Genomic DNA, 19523 nt, shown 5'->3' with positions numbered 1-19523 from the left:
AGTGCAGTTTCGTCTGTCCTGCCTGGACTCTTGATAGATGACCCATTTGAACAATAATTTCATTGTTCAGCTGCCCCCCATGCAATTATACATGGGTGCTTTCATGTCTCAGGAATGTCCTGATCCCTCCTTCAGCGCAGGACCAGTTTCCCCAATCATATTTTAAAGTAGGTTTAGCAACAAGTGTAGGAGGATGATTCAGACAAACCACCACCACCCCTTGCAATTGAGAGAACTGGCCAAGAGGGAAAGAGCCAAGATATGTTTGTGCCATGAGCACACATGTCTGTAATAGTGTGGAACCAGTCAGATGATTTTGACTGGTCCCTTTTAGGGAGAAGGGCGGGATACAAATAAAGTTGTTTATTATTATTATTATTATTATTATTATTTTATTTTCATCTGAAGCAATCCAGACTGATAGATCCAATATTCTGAGCCCACAGCTTTAAGCAGACTACCTTGCCTTGCAGCTGCCACCCACAATGCTTCTTGTGCCTTACAATTAACAAATCCCCAAAAGGACAATGCAAGCTTGCCCTTTACTTGTACTTGGAACCGATCATCTGGTCTACACAATTGCACAGACTTGTCCCTGTAGAGCAGGGTTGCCTAAACCCTGGCCCGGGGGCCACTTGCAGCTCTCGGGGACTCCCAATCTGGCCCGCGGGGAGCCCCCAGTTTCCAATGAAACTCTGGCCCTCTGGTGACTTGCTGGAGCCCATGCCAGCCCAACACAACTTCTCTTAGCGTGAGGGCGACTGTTCAACCTCTTGCATGAGCTGTGGGACAAGGGCTCCCTCTGCTGCTTGCTGTTTCACATCTGTGATATAGCAGTGGCAGTGGAGGAAAGGCTGGCCTTGCTTTATGCAAGGTCTTTTATATGCAGGCCTCAAACTATTGCAAGACCTTCATTCATTCATATAAGTTCTGTCTCTAAAATATTCATTTATGTAAATCTATTCAAATTTGAAATGTAAATTAATTCTTTTTTTCCACGGCCCCCAACACAGTGTCAGAGAGATGATGTGACTCTCCTGCCAAAAAGTTTTGACACCCCTGCTGTAGAGCAATCACACTTCACTGAAGAGGACCCCAAATCCTTATAAATGCACGCCACCCAAGCCACATGTGTAGTTCATCTCAACCAAGCTTCTCTCTTTCACCCAATTTGTTAGTCTTTAAGGAGGCACAAATCTTTGTAGATTTTTTTTAAAATTCCACTGAAGACTCAAACATGCTGAGCAGTGTGGAAACATTTTTCTTCCCCAGGTGCAATACGTTACATTTGTCTTCATTGTATTGATTGCAGCCTAGCTCTCCCATTTCTCAAGATCATTTGAGACTCTAATCCAAACTTTTAAGTGTTTACAATCCCTCATCATAGCTTTGTTTCCCCAGCAAATACATACTTTGTTCTCCATCCATGTTGCTGATGAAAGTATTGATCTGCACAATCTATCCTTTTCCTGAGGATGTGAGACTGATAGCCACCTTGTCTGCTCTTACCCCCTTTAATTTGTTTCCTGTTGTGAATAGGTTGGCAACACGCACTGGAAGCTTAAGGAAAGATCCCAGACAGGAGAGAAAGATATATAAAATATAAAATAAAAACGCAATGTAATCCCATAATCCCACCCTCACCCCCCCCCCCCCCCGTAAATTCTAGGAATTAAGCAGGAGATAGAAGAGCAAGATTTATCAGTTTTCTGCTTGCATCAGCAGTTTTCCAGTATTTAAAAATTATAACAAGGAGAGAGAACTGGGAAGTGAACAGTCTGACTTTCTAAACACTAGGGACAGTTGGCATACTTTATAGGTCGTTGTATATGCAGTATTAGAGCTGAAACAGATGATAGAAGCTCAATGTCATGTCTTAATTTCAGAAGTGAACTATTTCAACATGGAGATGGGGGCTGAGCAGTACTAGCACCAGATTGCTGAGGGTCCTGGGCAAACCCCAGGCCTGGGTTCCGCTTGGCACCCCTTGGATAGTACTAGCTAGTAATTGGGTTCATTGAGTGGCACCGCTGTCACTGGGATTGAGATTTCAGGGGTCCACTCAACCAGGTGAGCCCTCTGGTGAGGGTGGACTGTCAGGCAGTGCCTATCCTGGTTGACTGCTGACACCACACTTGGGTTCCAGCATTTGTTTCTCCACATTAAAAAAACACAAAAAAACCCACCTCTTTTTCACATGTGATAGGAAAGACTAACATCCCTAGATCATTCTCCCTGGCATTATGTACTATATGCCATTTTATATTTCTTTTATCCATTTGTGGTATATTTTACCAAGTGTGTGTTTCTCTGCTGACACCCAGTGCAAAGCATTGCAGGAATCAGAGGGCTGGCTTGCCAAGTTCAAGCAATCTCCTGATTTAAAGTGTGGTGCACAGGTAGAAAGGCTTGAAAGCCAACCCCAGAGTGGCAGGGGACAATTGCACTGACGAAATTAAAAGTGTGGCCTTCCTCAAGGCCTGTGGGATCTGAAACCTCTTGCCATTAGTCAATTCTAAAGTGTGGTACTGGCCTGGGTCAATGCTCTCCTGCCAGACGCCCAGTGCCATATGCACATGTAATCCACTAACAGATGCTGATGCTGGCCTCCTCCACACTTTCCCATTCACAACTCAGTTTTAAAGAGACTGGCAAAGCCTGGGGAACAGGTCAAAGAGAAAGTGTGTGGAGGACAAAAGAGTTGGGTAGCCTAGAACTCTTAGAGGAGGTCTGGTCTAGAGGGTTAAGCCTCCATTTGCCTGAAGATCCGAAGGTCGCCAGTTCAAGGCTACCGGCACCATGTGACCTTGAAGCAGCTGACAAGCTGAAAGATAGAACCTTCTTTCAATTGTAAAAATCCCTACGGGGATTTAAATAGCCTGCCTATGTAAACCGCCTTGAATAAAGTCTGAGGAGAAATCTGAGGACCAAGAAAGGCGGTATAGAAATACCTTTATTATTATTATTATTAGAGGAGGAGATGGCCAGAGGGGGTTGTGCATGCACACCCAGCAAAACAGTTGGAGTGACAAGATGACATACTGTCTCAGGCGTGGTGAGAGGTTTGGGCAGGCACTACAATTGAAAATTTCCTCTTGCGGGGCAAGTAATTAAGCAGTGATCCCCAGTGATCCAAACATTCTTAGTTGTCCCTTATCAGTTTCAGTCTGGTTTCAGGCCCAGAGTAAAAACAGTTATTCTGGTGGATGACGCATATACAGAGAAGATTGGAGGAGTGCAAACCTACTAAGGGCGCAATCCTAACCCCTTATGTCAGTGCTTTCCAGCACTGACATAAGGGCAATGCAGCTCTGAGGTAAGGAAACAAACATTCCCTTACTTTGAGGAGGCCTCCGTGAGTGACACCCAACTGCAGGATGCAGCACATGTTCCATTGGCACCGCTATGCCAGTGCTGGAAAGCACTGACATAAGGGGTTAGGATTGTGCCCTAATTCTCCTCCTGGATCTCTGAGGGGCTTTCAAAAGTGTTGATACCATCAGCCATGATAGCCTCATGAACCGTTTTGCCAGACATGAGTATTGGGGGCACTGCACACCACTGGTTCCATTCCTAGCTAGGTGATCAGTTCCAGAAGACAGTGCTGGAAGATGTTTAGTCTGGGCCACAGCATCTGTGCTATGGAGTCTCACAGGTATTTTAACATCTTGTCCCCCATGGCTGTTTTTAACATCAACATGAAACCACTGGGGGAAGTTGCCTGTGAATCTGGGATAAATGGTCACCAGTGCACTGTTGACATTCAGCTCTATTTTCAATTGATTCAAAGAAAGCTGAAGCACTAAACAGGTGCCTGAGGTCAGTAAAGGATTAGAATTAATAAACTGAAACTGAATCCAAATAACATGGAGTACTGTTGGCAGATACTTTGTCTAACCATGAAGACCCTGATCTGCCCTTTCTTCACAATGCAATAAAATTTCCCCTGAATGATCCAGTTAGGAGTGCTGTTAGATCTAGCCATTAGTCTAGATGCCCAGGTGATGACTGTATCCTGAAGCACCTTCCACCAAATTAGGTTGGTGTGCCAACTTCAATTCCTCCTATACAGAGATATTCTGGCCACAGTTATCCATGTCCTGTTAACGTGTCAATTAAAAGACAGGCTATAAATAGTTCCTTTGTTTCTCATACCTTACAGTAACTAGCAACCCAAACTTATGCAAGCCTTGCCTTGGAACTCTCGTTGCAGCACATAAGACCTTTTACGGTTGTCACAAAAAACAACAACCCATTCGATGTGGCCTGGCCACTGCAAGCGGTGAGTGGCCAGGTTCACACACCAGCAGACCAGGAAGGCCGTCTGCTCTGGCACCAGTAAGTTGGTTCAGGGAGTAAAAGAGAAGCAGGGTGGGGGCAGAATAGTCAGGGAGAGGATGAATGGGGAGAGGAGGGCCAGGAAGCAGGTAGTATCAGCAGGAGCAGCACATCCTCCCAGCCTCCCCTCCTCCCAGCTTCAATCCCCTGACCTGGATTCATGCCAACTTGTGCCAGCTATAGAGCTGGTGCCAGTCTAAGTAGACCCAGCAGCCCAGCATGGGCTTACATGGAGCAAGGGAACAAATGTTCCCTAAACCTGAACAGCCTGTTACATTGGAGCAGCTGCATTTCCACATGGGGAGTTAAACAGGATTGGGCTGCCCAACTGAGTGTGTGTAATAAAAATAGTTTCATATTTTTCTCCTGCTTACCCTACCACCACTTCCCTTCCCTTCCTGTGTTGTGTTCTTTGTGAAAATCTACAGACTCTGAGTCTCTCTAGGCAAGGATATGTTCTCTCATTCTTTGTAAAGCACCATGTACTTGAATTACATAAAAGAGAAACAGAGAATCATGCAGAGCAATCCTATGCCTGTCTACTCAGAAGTCCCATTGTATTGAATCAAACTTACTCCCAGAAAAGTGTGTACACTGCAATGTTTCTCAGGCTGTGGGTCAGGACCCACTGGGTGGGTTGCAAGCCAATTTCAGGTGGGTCCCCATTCATTTCAATATTTTATTTTTAATAGACTTGATGCTACCATGGTGTGTGACTGCATTTGGAGAAATGTTACGGACCTGTACTTTTAACAAGCTATTATGTATATACTTTTAACAATGATAGTAAATGGGACTTACTCCTGGGTAAGTGTGGGTAAGATTGTTACCTAGGATTGTTAAAAATTTTCCTGCTTGATGATGTCACTTCCTGTCATGACATAACTTCTGGGGGTCCCGACAGAATCTCATTCTAAAAAGTGGGTCCCGGTGTTAAATGTGTGACAACCACTGGCGTACAGGATTGCAGCCTAAATGAATGAATGAAATATGTGCTTCACTGAGGTCCTTGGAGGAATGGCAGAATGTGGTGTAATAAACAAATTATTCATTCTGTAGAAACCAATTAGTCAACTTATACGCTAAAAGAAAGGAGATGCTCAGTATCTTGATAAAGCTGTCACAGACTGTTCAGTTGTGCTGCTTTTTCCTCCATAACAGAAGCAAAAACGCCTACATTGAGAAGTGCTGGGAAGATGTGCAAGTGGGAGATTTTGTGCAGCTGCAGTGTAATGAGATAATCCCTGCTGACATTCTGCTACTCTACTGCTCTGATCAGAATGGAATCTGTCACTTGGAGACAGCAAATCTTGATGGCGAGACCAATCTTAAACAAAGACAAGTTGTGAAAGGATACTCTAATCAGGTAGGCCCAGAAACAACTTCAGCAACTGATTTCCCCCGTTTTATTTTAGCGGAACCACTGGAAGAGTCCAGCTGCAGAGGCTCTTTAGCAAGATGGTTCTTTGTACAGGTGTTTTTGTTAAATTTGTTTGCAAAATGTGATTTGGCATACCTGAGACCATTTACCCAATTTGCCACAGTGTTACCTCCACATGCAGGATTAAAAGTGACTGAGACCTCTTGCATGAAAAAGGCGTATAGAGAGGATGTCTGAATCAGCCTCAAGTCCCCATTAGACTGAATTTTAACATATATTTATCTTATAAAAAGTCTATACTCAGGTTGCCTTCTAGTCTGGGAATGAAACGGAGCTTGATGGTAGAGCACATATTTTGCCTACAAAAACACCAAAATTTATTTATTTAAAAGATTTCTACCCCACCTTTCCTCTGCTGAAAACAGATGCCCAAGGTGGCTTACAATTTATAGATTTTTAAAAAATACAGTATACAGTAGAGTAAAAAATAGAAAATGCAGTACAACTAAAGAAAAAGGAAATACAAGGGTGGGGAACACCAAGTGAAGGAGGGCAAAAATAATTCAAGGAACTGCTATAGAGGCACAGGAGGCAGACAACCCAAAATAAAATGAAACAAAAATGTTTTAAGCCTCATGAGGGAAGGGGTAGATCTTAATTCCCCCGGTACGGAGTTCCATAACTGTGGCACCACTACTGGAAAGGCTTGCCCCAGTGCCGCCATCCCCCCAACTTGGGAGAAAGGCGGCACTTGCAGGAAAACCCCCTCAGATGACCTAAGAGAGCAGGCTGGAATATATGGGAGAAAGCAATCCCTCAGATAACCAAGCCCCAAACCATGAAGGGCTTTAAAGGTCAAAACCAACACCTTAAATTGGGTCCAGAAATGAATGGGCAGCCCATGCAGTAGCTGAAGCAGCGGTTCGACAGAATCAAACCACCTAGCTGCAGTAACCACCCTGGCTGCCGCATTCTGCACTAGTTGCAGCTTCCAAACAGTCTTCAAGGGCAACCCCACAAACAGTGCATTACCTTAATCCAATCTTGGTCACTTGGGCATGGACCACTGTGGTGAGGTCTGATCAACACAAGTACGGCCACAGCTGGCAGACCAGCCAGAGCTAAGCAAACACACCACTGGCCATCGCTGTCACCTGGCTCTCCAGGGAAAGCTGTGAATCCAGGAGCACACCCAAACTGCACACTTGCTCCTACAGGGGGAGTGCAATCTCATTCAGAGCAGGCAGATGACTCAATACCTGCATTGAGGATTTCCTGACCAAAAGGACCTCTGTCTTTTCTGGATTCAATCTCAACCTATTGGCCCTCATCCTGATCCCAACTGCCTCCAGACATCACTCCAGGACTTCCATAGCCTCCCTGGAATGAGATGGTAAAGAGATATAGATCTGGGTATCATCAGCATATTGATGACACCCCACTCCACATCCCCAGATGATATCCCCCAGCGGTTTCATGTAGATGTTAAAAAGCATGGGGGACAGAATAGAATCCTGTGCCACCCCACATTGTAAAGGCCAAGGTGCTGAACAAGAGTCCCCCAGCATCACCATCTGGGACCTGACAGCCAAGAAAGAGTGGAACCACTGCAAAGCAGTGCCCCCAATCCCCAGTTCAGCCAGATGACCCAGAAGGATACAATAGTCAATGGTATCAAAAACCACTAAGAGGTCCAGGAGAACCAACAGAGACACGCTTCCCCATCTAGTCCTTGGTGAAGATCATCCAACAGGGCAACCAAGGCTGCCTCTGTCCCAAATCTGGCCTGAAGTTAGATTGGAAGGGGTTCATATAATCCTTTTATCTAAGACCCCCTGGAGCTGAGATGCCACCACCCACTCAATCACCTTACAAAAGAAAGGAAGGTTAGGTGCTGGTCAGTAGTTGTTTAGATTGGTGGAATCTAAAGCAGGTTTTTTTTCAGGAGGGGGCACACAATTGCAATCTTCAGGATGCTAGGCATTTCTCCCTCATACAGTGAGAAATTCAATCCTTGACATCTCCAAGCTGGAAAAAAACCCTGACTGAGTGCTCAGAAGGCCACTGCCACTCAGTATAGGTTTATAGGTATTATAGGGCTAGATGAGCCAATGGCCTCACTTTGTATAAGGCAGCTTCATATATTTGTATTGTTCTACATGCAATACTTGTGCATGCAATACCTACCAAGGAGGTATAGTCCCTCCCCCACACATGGAATCACATTATTTTCTTTGCTGTTCATTCTTAACCAGGATATAAAGATATCGGATGTTATCTTTTCCACTACTCTGTCATTATGTTCCTAGTTTACTATTTTACATACCAGAAAAAAATGAAGAATAAGGCTGAAAACACCTATGTACATGTGCATTATAACTGAATGAAAATCAGGAAACATTATATTTGAACAATAAAAGTTGAGATGCCTAAAAGTTTTAGTTTGCTTGGCAGTTGTGATGGAAAGTTAAATGCTTGATGTTCCTTTTTTTTAATTACTCATACCGTTATTTTTTTCCCCTCAGAAATAGTACATTAAATTATTTCTTTTGAACTATCTTCAGAGGATAAATCTTCAGTTTACATGACAGTTTGACATTATAGAATTATATTTCTCATGCCATGGAATGAGTTCTAAAATACGTATATTAGTGACAAGTGCCTGATAAAGGCAACATAGGTTAAATCAGCAACAGGAGCAAAATATTGATCCTTTAAAATGGAATAAAACTAAATAAGGTACATCAAACATCATATCTGATATTTCTGTAAACCAGAGTTAAAATATATAAAGCTTAGACAAACAATTGGAGTTTTGTCAAAATACAGGTGTTGCTGACAGTGGTATAGGAAGCGGGGGCAGGGGGCCAATCCACCCTGGGTGCCAGACCAGAAGGTGTCGCCATGGAATGCACACATGCTCCAGCCACTTCCTGAGCCAGAACAGTGACTGGAGTGCCCACACACCCATAGCAGCAGTGGCTGAGGCAATTTTCTGAGGCGTCCTCTTTGTGTTCATCAAAGAGAACATGACAAAGAAAAGACGTCATGTCACATCATAACGTCACCACCCCAGGTGCCATGGCCCCTTGCAATGCTACTGGTTGCTAAGAATTTTGTCCTCCTTTTGCTAGGATACACACTTTTTTCAGCTGGTTTCCAAATATGTTCATTTGAGTTGGTCACAAAAGAGGAACTCACACTGTGTTTCTTTTGTTTTGTTTTTTGGCAGAACACTGAATTTAATCCAGAATTTTTTCAAAACATCATTGTTTGTGAAAAACCCAACAACGATCTCAATAAATTTAAAGGCTATATGTAAGTTACTTCACTTTTTATTTATATTGTTCTACAACCTCTTATATTCAGTTGTGAATTCTTCATATATGCTCTCACCGTAAATGTTCCCCCCCCCCTTGCCCCAGGATCACAGATAGAAATTCTCAGCAACATCATAATAAATGTCAATTTTATCTAAATTGCCTGGGGTCTCAGGGTGTCTGCAGAAGCATCTTCATAAAACTTCTAAGAAAGTTAGAGAAATCATCACTGTGGAATTCTGAAATAAAGTAGAATTGGGATGTGATCATTGTAAGATAGAGTTTTTACATTTGTATAGAGAAACTAAGCAAGGATATAAGCTTTACTGTGGATTCTTCAGTGGAAAATAGCTAGGCTTACACAAGCACAAGTTTCTGACTTGTTGCTATTAGGAAGTGATTGAAGATCATTGCAGGTGAAATTTGTACAGTAGTTCCATTTCAAGCATTACATCAAATGGGTGAGTCATTTTCATTTCTGCAAGGCTTGTATCATATCAGCCTCGACTTAATCAACCCAAGTCACACAATATAGTACCTTGTGGGAGCCACATGGATGCCTGATTCCCTAATGCATTAGGTAATTAGCTACAGGAATTTCATCAGTTGCTATCAGTAGATCTTAGTTTTGGCTCACCTGGTATTCAATCCAGATTAGCCAAAAGCAACACTCTTGGCTAATCTTGGCAACACTCTTGTTAACTAGATGTATATGTCATTAATTTTCCCGACCCACTAGGTGAGCATTGTGTTTACACACCCCCAACACTCCTATCAAGATGCAACCCAATACTGCCTGGTCCATATATCAAAAGTTGCTTCCAGTTGGTCCATATATCAAAAGTTGCTTCCAGATGTCAGCTTCTCCAGCAGTAGCAGCTATAAAACTAGACGTGAAACAGACAGCACTAGACAGAAGAGGTACTGGTTATCACAGGGCAATTGAACTACCATTGCTGAATTTGCTTTATGGTTGCCATTCCCTTATACTGCATCTTCAAGGATTCTTGCACTAGCAACCATCAAAGCAAGGATATGTGCAGTTTATACCTGACTTGTGAGTGTCCAGCATCCCAGCAAGTGTTAAGGGTGCTGACAAAGTCAATATTTATGCCTTAGAATACAGTAAGAAAGCACCTCAGGTACCTCTGCAGCAAGCAGTTCTCCAACTGTGCTAAACTGGATGTCAGTTTGGCCAATATTTTTTTTCATTTCTCACAAAATGTTGTGGTCACTGCTTACAGACACACACACCCAGCAATCTGTGTTCATGTGGCTGTTGAAACTAGATACAGTTCATTTCCCCCCTTCACCTGTTACATTCATGCCCCAATCCTATCCCCCACCATTAACACTGATGGAATTGCACTGCTGGAGCGCACACTGCATCCAATGGCTGGGGGGGGGGGGCAGCGATCAGACAGCCAGTATGAAGTAAGTAAAAATATTTTTAAATTAGCCCCTGGTAGGCTGCCCAATTGCCTATGGGTCTCTTCAGACCAGCTATTTTTCTGGTGTAGGTCTAAGGAGAAAACGGGGCAAAGTTACCTGGAAAAGACACAATATGATCCTGGAGCAAATTGCTGCTGCCAGGATCCAGCTACTCCTTCTCCTCCCTGCCTCCTGCCCTCCTCCCTCCCCACTCTGAATCTCCCCTCCCCACCCACAACATGCTGACACCAAGATAGATGGATCTGAGATTCCTCCACTTTGTAATCTAAAGTCTGAATTTCTGTCCCTCTGCCTTTTAGCTCTGGTTTGAAATAACATTTTATGAAGCTGCCAAGCAGTTTTGTCTCAATAAGATATGAAAACACAACCTGTCCCATGAAAAACACAAATATGGAAGCATGATCCACAGGCATAAAAGAACAAAAAATAAAAGGAAAATTCCACTCTTCCTTATAGGGAACAGCCTGATCTCACACGAATTGGTTTTAACATCGAAAGCCTTCTCCTTCGTGGATGCACAGTGAGGAATACAGAGGTTACAGTAGGAATTGTGATCTATGCAGGTAAGGTTTTTCATTCTTTTTCATTTTCTGATTAAGTTTTTTTAAAATCCATTTAATCTAAAGCTATAACTTGCTAGTGGACCATTTGTTGACATGACACTTTATGAAGAACCAGCGAATTGGAATAAAATATTTTTCAGTGAAACTATTAGACAATGTGCAAAGGCAGAGCTGTCATACCCATTGGTATGCTTGGATCAAGTGGATATTTCAGCAGCCCTTAATAAAGAAAGTCAGAATCAGACTGAAGAAAGGCAAGTATGCCTGTTTCACTCGGTGGTCCAATATGAGTGGCAGATAACACTGTAGAGGTTGTTACTCTGTAAAGAGGGAGCCTCTGAGTAGCAGGAACTGGGTGGCTTATGTGCCTGACCCTTCCACTGATGAACATAAGGCTGTGATCCTAATCCTGACACCCACCATGCTACAGCATGCAACCATGCCAAAAAGGCATGCACAGCATACTATGGCAGGGGGAAAACTGAAGACCCTTAGGTCGCCTATGGGTCTCTTTGGACATACACCACCCATTCTGATGGCATAAATCCAAAGAGAGAAAAGAACTGGGGAAGTTTTAAAAAGGGCACAATCCTAACCAGCTTTCCAGCACTGGCATAGCTGTGCCAGTGGGGCATATGTTGCATCCTGCAGTTAGGGGACAGTCATGGAGGCCTCCTCAAGGTAAGGCAATGTTTGTTCCCTTACATCAGAGTTGCATTGCCCTTATGTCAGTGCTGGAAAGTTGGTTAGCATTGCGGCCAAAGCAGGACAAGATCCAGCATGCGCAATTGACACTGGATCCACCTCCCTGCCCCAGTTCCTCCTCTGAAAGTCACTACTCCTCCCCCCCCGCCCATGGGCCACCCACACTGGCGTAGCTAGAAGGGGGCAGGGCACAAAGTTTTGCAAGGAGCCTCCCCGCAGCGTGCAAGCGGCCCCTCCTCCTCCCCTTGGGAGCCATTCGCCTCCGTTTTGCCCCCCCAAAAAATGGCGCTGTGGGAAGGCTCCCTGCAAAATTTAGTGCCGCACCCCCCCTAGCTACACCAGTGGCCACCCCTGCTACTGACTTACCAGCACTAGGGGATTCAGGAGGGCTGCTGTTATGCAACTGGCACCATTTGCTGTTTCCAGCAGCAACCAGGTAGCACATGACAGCATGTTTTGCAATGATGTTGAATTAGGCTGAACTGCAGAAACATGAATTCCAGCAGCATGACCCAATATCAGATTGGACCATAAGTCTTTCACCTGCAAGTAAGTATTGTTGAAATAAATTAAGCCAAGGTTTCTGTCGGGGTTCCCCTCCTCCCACAAGTCCCCAACTTACCCAGGGAGAAGGCTTCTGGGCCAAAGGATCAGGGAGGAAGCTGGTGGAACATGGGGCCACCTCCCCATAGGCTGCCTGGGCACTCCTGTGGGCGGCAAGGCACAGCAGAGGAACACTGCGTGCCGAACCCCCCGCTTCGCCCCCGGCCTTGGAGGGGGGAGGGGGGAGACAGGACGCAGGCCATTCGGCTGCTGGGCAACCACCCCTCCCCTGCCTTGGAGGGAAGGGGAGCACTCCCTCGCCCAACCTTGCTGGGCAGGGCACCTGGCTGTGATATCAGGAGCCCACAGCTGGACCTCAGTAGAGAGCATTTAGATCTAACATCCATCCCCTGCCATGCCTCCTTCAATGATAGATCTTGACTTTAGGGTCATCATTTTAGAAGTTCTGGAGAGGTATTAGAGGCAGGTTTTAGGAATATTCATTCCTAATAAATTTCTCTGCAAAACTTAGCAATTTGCATCTTAGATCTTTGGTGCTGAGACTATCGTTTGATATGTTCTCACAGCACTGCAGTGGCCATGCTCCTAGCAAGGGAAAAGCAAAGAGCTCAGAGATCATAGTGAGTGGTACAGAATAAAGTCTGGTTTCCCTTTCATGTATAATAGTTAGAACTTCAAACACCCATCCACTGAAACTGTAGCAATTTGATTCCAATTTAGTACACATTTTCTCTTTGGCCTGCTGTTTTGTTGGTAGTTCAGATTCACTTCAGAAAGAGCTAAATAACATTAAAATTACTCACTGCTGGATCTGACATATTGGGCTTTCTTTATGTTCATACAGAAAGTGCACTAGTAGCTTCTCATTAAGTCAATTTGGCCGCTGTGAAATAGTCAAACATATTTAAAAATCAGTCGCCATCTAATTAGATTCTAACACATTTAAGTACTCTGTCTTTTCCAACTCAAGTGCATGAGCTTTGTGGATAAGGTTTCCATTGTTCAGATGCCAAAACAGAATCAGTGACTTTGCTGACTTCCTGAGAGTGAAATGCATTGTGTATCAATAATCCAAAATTCAGGCACTTTTGCAGAAGTTAGTTGCATGAAAGTGATAAAGGTTACAGGAAGCTTCACATACCTACTTCTCCCCCACTGACTTTACTCTGTTCATTCTCCTGTGATTTGAATTATGCAAAAATGTAATAATTGTAATTATTACAAAAATGTATTAATTTTAATAATAATTTAGAAAAAGATTTCTAAATATAGAAATCTTTGTGGTAACAGGCATTTTTTTATAGGATAATCACACGTTAGAATGCAAAACTCAAGTGGTTTCCTCATCCCATGGGTTTCATGCCACAGAATAGCCAACTATCTCTTTACCACTCAACACCTTCCTAAATCCAACTGTTCAGATTCTTGCATGAGGGTTTTTGAACATGTGGTTGCAAAACTCATATGGTTCTCGAGATCCATGAGTTTGGTAGGTGGCGCAACATCCTAAGAATGGCTGCTAACAGAGCCCTTCTTCACCACAACTCTACCTCTACTTATTTTCGGCTTTATCCACTTGTATGGACATTGTGTATTCCAGCTTCTGCCTTCTTTTAACCAGTTACCTGTCCATGAGAACAGGTAACTGAACAGATCCATGAGAACCAGTTACCTGTTATCTTAGCCCATGGCTGTTAAACTCACTCAGGAGGCATAAACAATTTTAGTTTTTTGGTACATGCACACAGATCTGGCCTTGCCGCATTTATGTTCTCCTGCATCTGTAGTCCAGTTGCCTCCCTCACCCCTGCCCCAACCTTATCAATGCATTTAATAGATGTGTTGACCAGCAAATTAAATGCTGATTCTGTTGTCCTTCCATGCTTCAACCTTTAAAGACTGTCAACCTTTTAAAAATTTTATTGAAAAATTGCTTTGGGGAAGATGGGAGAGGGAAAAGACTGGTCAGTAATGTCACCAGTTTTCAGTCAATCAGAACTATGCACAGGTGGCTTCTGTTGTAAACACAGAGAGCCAATTTCCCTAAGCTTAGGCTAGGAGTGAAACCTGTATGTCTAAACAAAATGCAACAAGTGTGCTTCCAAAATGGAAACACCATTTTGATTGTGTGTGTTTGTTTGCATTCTGGGAAAGGCAGTACACTACAGATCTGTAATTTTATGGATCTCCCTGGATCCTTTTCAAAAGATTGGTATTCCACTGACTACCATATAATGCTTTCAGAAGGAGGCTAGTTTTAGTTTTAAGTTGTCATATTTTCATTAGAAAGGCACTTGTGTGAATGCCACCCAGCTCCAGTGACTTGTTTTGTTTTGTTTTTAAATTGGGCACTTGTTTTGTCACCTCTACTTGTCATTGTTAGAGGTCCAGTCTGATAACAATGGTTCAGGTATGGCTGTGTCTCCCATTCATGAGACCATTGCAAAGAATATATTCACTTTCTCTAAAAGATTTGCAGGCACTTCAGTCTTGCTTAGAGGGGTAGCTCAATCTCACCACAAGATCCACCACAGTAAGTTTCAGTCTGGCATTGCAAAAGGAGTGCTGCTGTTGTGCACTGTGGGACTGCAGTGTAAATGACCAGAGACCCCAGGCGCACACCATTGGCTCACCCAGGCCATGGCAGAGCAGATCAGGTAGCGGCAGGAGCAGCTTGGGAAGGATTGGGGCAGGGAGCAGGGTAGGCAAGGTGGTTCAAGGGCAGGAGGGAGTGGATCTCGGCAACAGTCACACATGCTGGGATCCTATCCCCCTTTTCCATGCCGAAGCTGCTCCCTGAGGCTACTCAAATTTATACCAACTAAGGGCCCAATCCTATCCAACTTTCCAGCACCAGTGCAACCACAATGCAGGCCCAAGGTAAGGGAACAAGTGTTCCCATATCTTGAGGAGGCCTCTGTGACTGCTTCCCCACCACAGGATGCAGTGCATGTCCCGTTGGCACTGCTGCACGGTCACTGGAACATTGGATAGGATTGGGCCTTAAATTGCTGGCGTAGTCCAAGGAGACCCATTGGCAGCCAGGCAGCTTACTGGGAGGAAAGTAAAAAATATTTTACTTACCTCTCCTGGGCTGTCTGGTTACCCCTTCACCATAGGATGCAGCTGTTACATCACATAGGCTGGTGGGGGATAGATTTGGAGCACATTTCAACCTACATCCATTATTTACTTCAGATACTAATTCCCTGAACAGCTTCTCCAGAATAAGACAGAAAGGAGCAGTGGCGTAGCTAATGATCGTGTAGCCCAGTGCCAAGCTCAAAATGTTGCCTCGGAAGTGATGTCACAGCCGGAAGTGACGTCACACCTGGGTTTTTTTTAAAGTGAAAATTGGGAGGAACTCACCTCCTCTCCCCAGCAGCTTGCCACCTACTTGTTCTGCTGCCTCCCCCCAGTCAGTGGCATAGCTAAGGCATCTATCTGCTACCTGGGGTCAAAGAAGATTTGTAGCCCCCCAGACAAAATCAAATTAATTAAGTAAATAAATAAAAAGTGTGCCCCTGATAGGTTTGAGACACTGTGCTGGGGTGAAGAGGGATGGTTATTCTCCCCTTGCTAAATATAAGAGGGGAACCACTTGAAAAAGTGCCTTTTCACCCAGTTAGCAGGGGTAATTGTATTATGATACATGGAAATGAGATCTGACTCATATTAACACCTTATTTGTTTCATGCCACATCATGATAACATGTCATTGCAACATGTCAATAACGTAATAATATGTCACTGGCTGTCAGATCAATCAGTCTCATAGGTCGGTTTTGAGTTAAGAAAATCCATTTTTTGTTCCATAAGGCAATTGTGTTTTCATTTTCTGGTTAATTGACCATAGCTTTTGATAGTATACAGATATTCCAATGCAGTTTGTTTCATTGCATTCTGCTTTAAATTACCTTTCCAATGATATATAACACGATGGTATTAATCATACATACCAAGATTTTCACAATTTTGATCACTAGTGTCAAGCTCAGCTTGTTGCCCCCCTAAAGCTTGATGCCCAGTGCAACTGCTACCCCTTGCACCCCCTTAGCTATGCCACTGGAAAGGAGGGAGAGTTGGTTATCAACATAGTGATGATACATGCAATCCATTTCCAGACATATACCACATTTCCAGAAAATCTCTCCCAGTAGTTTTCTGTAGATGTTAAATAGCCTGCAGGACAAAATGGAACCCTGCAAGATCCCAAAGACCATGGCACTTAGCAGTAATCCCCCAGCAGCATCTTCTGAAATCTACCCTGCAGGAAGCCCCAGAAGCTCTCAGCCCTGTCCCAGCCTGGAAATCTAGAACAAGATGAAAGGTCCAGTACAATAAACTTGAACATTTCTTCTTGTCAGGTTCCAGCATAGATCATTCACCAGGTCCTACTATCATTCTGGATGATTTCCTGCTTCTTATTATATTTAAAGAATTTTGCTGCTATTCATTTCTATGTCTTTACCCATTTTGATCATCAGATTCCTTCTTATTATAATTTTATGGGTGTTTTGCCAATGTCTGTGCTATTTTTTCTTCATTTGGGCAAGAATTCCACTGTTTAGATATCATGTCTCCACTTACACTCTCCTTCAATACAAATCATTTGAGATCTAGATGTAAGTGATACTCCCTTCTAAAGATTCTAAAGTTTTGACAGAATTCCCCCCCCCCATAATACAAATCAAGCTTTTATGCATGCCTGTACAGTAAAACTGTGTACCTAAAATTGCTTTGATGTACTTGAGCATAATGAATGTAGGGGAGCCAACCTGTGCATATTCACAAATTCATCTGAAGTTTACCTCCCAGCAATTCCTAAGAAATTGAATTAACAATTCCTTCCATTTTTATTTCAAAGGCCATGAAACCAAAGCCATGTTAAACAACAGAGGTCCTCGTTATAAGCGCAGCAAAATAGAACAACGGATGAATGTGGATATTTTCTTTTGTGTGGGACTGCTTTTCATCATGTGTCTCATTGGAGCAATAGGTATGGCATAATGGGAAAACTTTACTAACTCTCTGTTACCTCTGCATAAACTATTTTTGGGCCCAATCCTATCCAATTTTCCAGTGCTGATGCAGCTGCAAGGCAGCCCTGAGGTAAGGGAACAAATGTTCCCTTACCTTGAGGAGGCTTCTGTGGTTGCCCTCATCCCCCAACAAGGGATGCAATACTTGCCCCGTTGGCATGGCTGCATACGTGCTGGAAAATTGGATAGGATTTGAATATTTCCCCATTTTCAAAATCACTTTGCCATTCACCATGAAGGGACTACCTTTGAGGGGAAAAAAAAGATTCAAAAATTTGTTTCTTTTGAAACTGAGGCAAATTTCAAAAGCAGATTATGATATGGCAAGAGGGGAACAAGGGGTTGCAAACTCTGACTGAAGCTATTCCTGGAGATTTTATTTTCCAGTACGATATAATGTTGAAAGTTTCTAGAGACCCTGGAAAATCTTCAGGGTTGCTTTCACTAGTCACCTAGAGATTGATGTTGATTCCAGGAGACTCCAGGCCAGGTTGGGAACCTGGGGCGGGGGGATTGCTGAAAGGAAAAAGAGTCAAAAACCCTATGACTATACCCAAGCCTAAAGTAGCTCTTTGGGTCTTTCAGTCCTATCCTATTGAACTGGTGCACCATTGGAGCACACACTCCACTGGTGTGTGCTATCACAAACATGTGGGAAAGCACTTTGCAACAACACTTCTAACAGGCATGCCAGCAGGAAAGTCAGAGCCTACCCATGGGTGCCCACACTTGGCATGCCCACTGGAGCAGGTAACTCTGTCACAGGGGCATGGGAAGGGTGGGAAGGGGGCTAATATGTCTGCCCTAGAATGTACCTAGTACTTCCCTGTGGCTGCATATTTCAGGGGAAAGGCAAACATTCAAACACATTATTTTGAATAATGTGAACTTTGCTGTCACAGATCTTCTCTTTGAGGAACTTTAATGAAATAAGAAATAAGTTTATAAGGTGCCCAGCTTCCCATACCTAACACAACTTAAAAACCACTGGGACAGAGCATTCAATATGGGTAGAAATTTGTGTCTAGTTACAAGAACTTGACTTCTAAAATTAATCATTCATTTCCATGGGACTTCCTAGATTGTTGCTGAAACCAGTGGCAAACATTCACATCTGTAGCCAGAAAAAGCTTTCTAGCAATTGTAATCATCCTGTCTTAACTTGACCACAATTTGCAGGGATGTCACTCTAATGAAAACAAGTCCGCTGAGAGTGTTCCACAAATAAATATTTGACAAAGGATGTAATATAATTGTATCCTGGTTGGGTTGCAAAGTGCTATGCTGAAAGATTTCATATCAAGTGGAGAACCCTGGAGAAATGTGGCATGGGAAGACTGCAAGGCATTCAAGTAACCAGACAAGAAGGTCTGAAGAGGACCCACGAGTCTTCCTCAGCTGAATAGTAGTACCTCAGATTTAATTATTATTTAATGCTAGTACTTCAAATCAAAATGAATTCCTTGGATTTCTTGACTTGAATGATATGACTTTAAATTGGAAGTGCAACCTTATCAGTTTTGTGGGAGGTTATTTATTTACAAGGCAAATAGTTTGGGTCAGCTAGGGTGGAAATGCAAGCAAACTTATTTGTTAACAAGATCTGCATAAATATTTGCAAGCAATAAAAGCCTCTCCCCCTTTCCAGCCATGATCTATGTCCTATGAGATATCAACAGGCTCCACTCACTCATCCTTTTGGGGGGGGGGGGTTGTAAATTTTGTTTTTCTTTTCAAGCAAGGGACCCTGCTATAGCTTTTTTATTTATTTTTTGAAAAGGATACATTGTATTGACACTGTGACCTGCTTTGAGGATATCAGTCTAAAAGCACCCTTAAATCAAACAAATTCATAAACCATTTAAGCCAAGAATGTTACTTCCATGCAAAAATCCAATTTCAGGGATTGCTTGATTTTGTGGTCTTAAAAGTTGCAAGGATATACAGTAGGCCCTCAGTAGGCACAAGGAATCCATTCCAGGATCTCCTGCGGATACTGATTTCCATGGATAATGAAATTCATGGAAGGGCCTCACAGAACCTCCTGGACACAACCTGAAGGACATTCTGGTCATGTCTGGGAGGTTTCTGAGGTGTAGGGAAGCCATGTGCGGCCTCCCCAGGCCTCAGAAAGCCTCCAGATACATCTGGAATGCAC

General features: G+C 43.5%; 1 protein-coding gene across 1 annotated transcript in view; it reads left to right on the top strand.

Moving 5' to 3' along the window:
• ATP10B (ATPase phospholipid transporting 10B (putative)) overlaps positions 1 to 19523 on the top strand; it is a 70065-nt gene that overhangs the window by 16612 nt on the left and 33930 nt on the right. Inside the window, exons 3-6 of the mRNA XM_066612907.1 lie at positions 5500 to 5704; positions 8952 to 9037; positions 10948 to 11054; positions 17191 to 17322. Coding sequence (XP_066469004.1) covers positions 5500 to 5704; positions 8952 to 9037; positions 10948 to 11054; positions 17191 to 17322 — 530 coding nt within the window. The remainder of the gene's footprint in view (positions 1 to 5499; positions 5705 to 8951; positions 9038 to 10947; positions 11055 to 17190; positions 17323 to 19523) is intronic.

The sequence above is a fragment of the Tiliqua scincoides genome, chromosome 2 (genome assembly GCF_035046505.1).
Source record: "Tiliqua scincoides isolate rTilSci1 chromosome 2, rTilSci1.hap2, whole genome shotgun sequence".
Lineage (NCBI taxonomy): Eukaryota > Metazoa > Chordata > Lepidosauria > Squamata > Scincidae > Tiliqua > Tiliqua scincoides.
Note: the sequence above shows the minus strand (reverse complement) of the source record. Positions and strands in the feature narration are given on the sequence as shown.